Genomic DNA, 2898 nt, shown 5'->3' on the forward strand with positions numbered 1-2898 from the left:
AAACTCAGATAAGATGCCCAACGTTGCCTAATAAGTAAGAGTGGAGCCAAAATTTGAACCCAGACAGTGTGGATTGAGAAATACTACATTACTTTGCCTCTTTATGGATTAATAATTGTAGTAACTGTGTGTAACAGAATTTCTAGGCCAGCTCCATTTTCAAATATATTGTACCATTGCCCTATATATACACTCAAGGTTTTCACATTATGTATTCTGACTCTGGGGATACATGGTCACCATGGATATTATGGAAAGAGGAGACTGAAAGCTTGGTTCCATTCTAACTGCCACTATCTTTAATTGAGACAAATCTCTGGGCCTTTGTTTCTTCACCTTTGCAATAAGATCAGTGGACAGTATTCCTTGAGGGATTTTTCAACTCTAAGAGAGAGGAATACATCTTTTAAAAGGTGATCTACAATAACAGTTCAATACTAGTCAGGGAGAAAAAACTATTGAAAAGAAAAATAATGAGTTTTCACCACAAACTGAAAAAAAAAGTGAGTGAGTTTTGTAAATTAATTAATTTTGGTGTTTTAAAATCTATTGATAAAGAGTTTGAAGTGTATAAACTTAGAAAATACCTCAGTGTCCCTAAAAAGTCTATAAACTATCTTATAATATAGTTTTATATAAGAAAATTTAAAAGCAAAAATATTTTTTTTTCCTAAATTGCTATGTGACATCATAATACTCTTTTTTCTTTAATTTTTAGATATTTGAGGATAAACCATACCTAAACCTGCTTCCTGCCGTGGTATCAGAACAGATTCATTGGTGCGGATTTTATAGAGGAATCATGGTTCGACTCACTGTGGATCTAATTGCCAAAAACAGCAATGTTAAGCCCCGAAAAGAAGAAACCACTTCACAGTGCCTGAAGAAAATAACCCATATAAATTTTTCAGATAGAAATATAGATGCAATTGTAAGAACTCTAAATTTATCTCCCATGTTTATATAAGTAACAATGTAAAGTGTAGAAATTAGTGTGAGAATATACTTTATTAACTGTATTTTGATCATACGTACAACTACATTTTAACTAGTAAGTTTTGTGTTTTTGTTTTAATTTCCTATTTTTGATTATTATTAAAATTAAGTCTCTAGAAAATATACCATTGTGATTTTTAATGTTAATTATATATATTATTATTCCTCTAAAATATTAAATTTGAAATCATGCTTTGGAAAATAATTTTAAACATAATTACTTTTATATTATTCTAAAACCTCAGAATATAAATATATTTTTTATGTATCAAAATGTTAAAAATTTATCTATGTGAGTACTGTATTTCAAAAGTTTAACAGTGATTTTTCACCCATAATTTAACTGGTTATGTAAATAAATATTATACAGGATCAGTTATATCTGACAAGATTATGCATATTTGGATATACTCTGAAAGTAAGTTCTAAGCTAATTCTTGGCTTTACTTTGGAAATTTTTAAAGTCTGCAATAACACTTCGTACTGATATCTAATGTCTGCATTAAAATGTTAAAATCTATAGATGAGAGAAATTTTCTTGGAAACAGAGATGACTGTAAGCTACATGAAAGCAGGTATCATGCCTCTTTTATTCACATCACCCTAAATCCCCCATCCAATATGGTGCCTGACTCATGTTGTTTGATGTTGTTATGTGCCAGTAGAGTCAGACCCAACACTTAGTGACCCCTCCTTGGGTTTCCAAGGCAGTATCACTATGGAAGTAGATTGCCCAACCTTCCTTCTGAGGAGTGGCTGATGGGTTTGAACTGCCAGCCTTCTGGTTAGTAGTCAAATCATTGATTGAAACACCAAAACACCAGGCAAAATTGTCAATTACAGAAAGCTTAGTTTTTTGTAGAGGGCCAAACCCAACTCCCATTCTATGCCCCTCTTCAATTTCCTGATGATCCTTCTCCCTGTGAATCCAATTGCCCAAACCCCTGTGTTTGTATTTTGTTATTCAGAGCTATCTTGTCAGACTATATAGAGATTTCTTCATCCCAAGAGCCCCATTTAATGTCTCATGTTAATCAACCCTTGTTCTTGTGGATGAACTTTGCTAGGAAGACGCTGGTTAAAGTAATTCGCATTAAAGTATAAAAAACTTGCAAACTTAAAATTTCCAAGACATGGTTGTATTTTAAAAGACCTGGTTAACTTAAGAAAGGTGGAGATATTTTTGTGCAGAACTTTACTCTACCTCTTGCCCACTAATCTACTTCCGTAGTGATACTGCCTCAGAAACCCAAGGAGGGGTCGCTATGAGTCAGATCTAACTCGATGGCATATAACAACAACAACAACAACCACACTAGAAATGACAGCCTTTAAAAAACACCTTTAGTTGTTTTCTTACTTTAAAAGTAAGTGGTGTTCCTTTGTATAAAACAGAAAGAAATTAACCTATACTCCTACCATGCAGAGATAACCACCGTTAACATTTACATGATATCCTTACAGTCTTTTTTGTAGGCATATATGCACCTAATTTTACAATAGTGGGTCATAGTGTCCCCTTTCCAGTTAATTATGTATTGTGGAATCTACAAGATACTACTAAATAAATTAAATATTTAATGGCTGCACAGTATTCCCATCTGTAATATCATAGTTTCTTTGTTAATCCATTACTTTTGAACATTTAGATGACTTCTGATTTTTCAGTGTTCCAAATCAAGGCAGTTTATTTCCAGTCCTCCAAAAAAAATTAAGCCTTGTTTTATAATACTGGAGCAATAATTTGTTAAATGTTATCAAGAAGGGAGTGTGTCAGGGTTGTGTCCTTTCCCCACACTTATTCAGTCTATATGCTGAGCAAATAATCTGAGAAGCTGGACTATATGAAGAAAAATGTGGCATCAGGATTGGAGGAAGAATCATTAACCTGAGATACACAGA

General features: G+C 32.9%; 1 protein-coding gene across 1 annotated transcript in view; it reads left to right on the plus strand.

Annotated features, from left to right (window-relative positions):
* Nucleotides 1-802: 802 nt before the first annotated feature.
* Nucleotides 803-2898, plus strand: part of PPP1R42 (protein phosphatase 1 regulatory subunit 42) — a 91977-nt gene continuing 89881 nt past the window's right edge. Inside the window, exon 1 of the mRNA XM_007949743.1 lies at nt 803-931. Coding sequence (XP_007947934.1) covers nt 803-931 — 129 coding nt within the window. The remainder of the gene's footprint in view (nt 932-2898) is intronic.

The sequence above is a fragment of the Orycteropus afer genome, unplaced genomic scaffold, assembly GCF_000298275.1.
Source record: "Orycteropus afer afer isolate SDZICR_OR568_19922 unplaced genomic scaffold, OryAfe1.0 scaffold00252, whole genome shotgun sequence".
Classification (NCBI taxonomy): Eukaryota; Metazoa; Chordata; class Mammalia; order Tubulidentata; family Orycteropodidae; genus Orycteropus; species Orycteropus afer.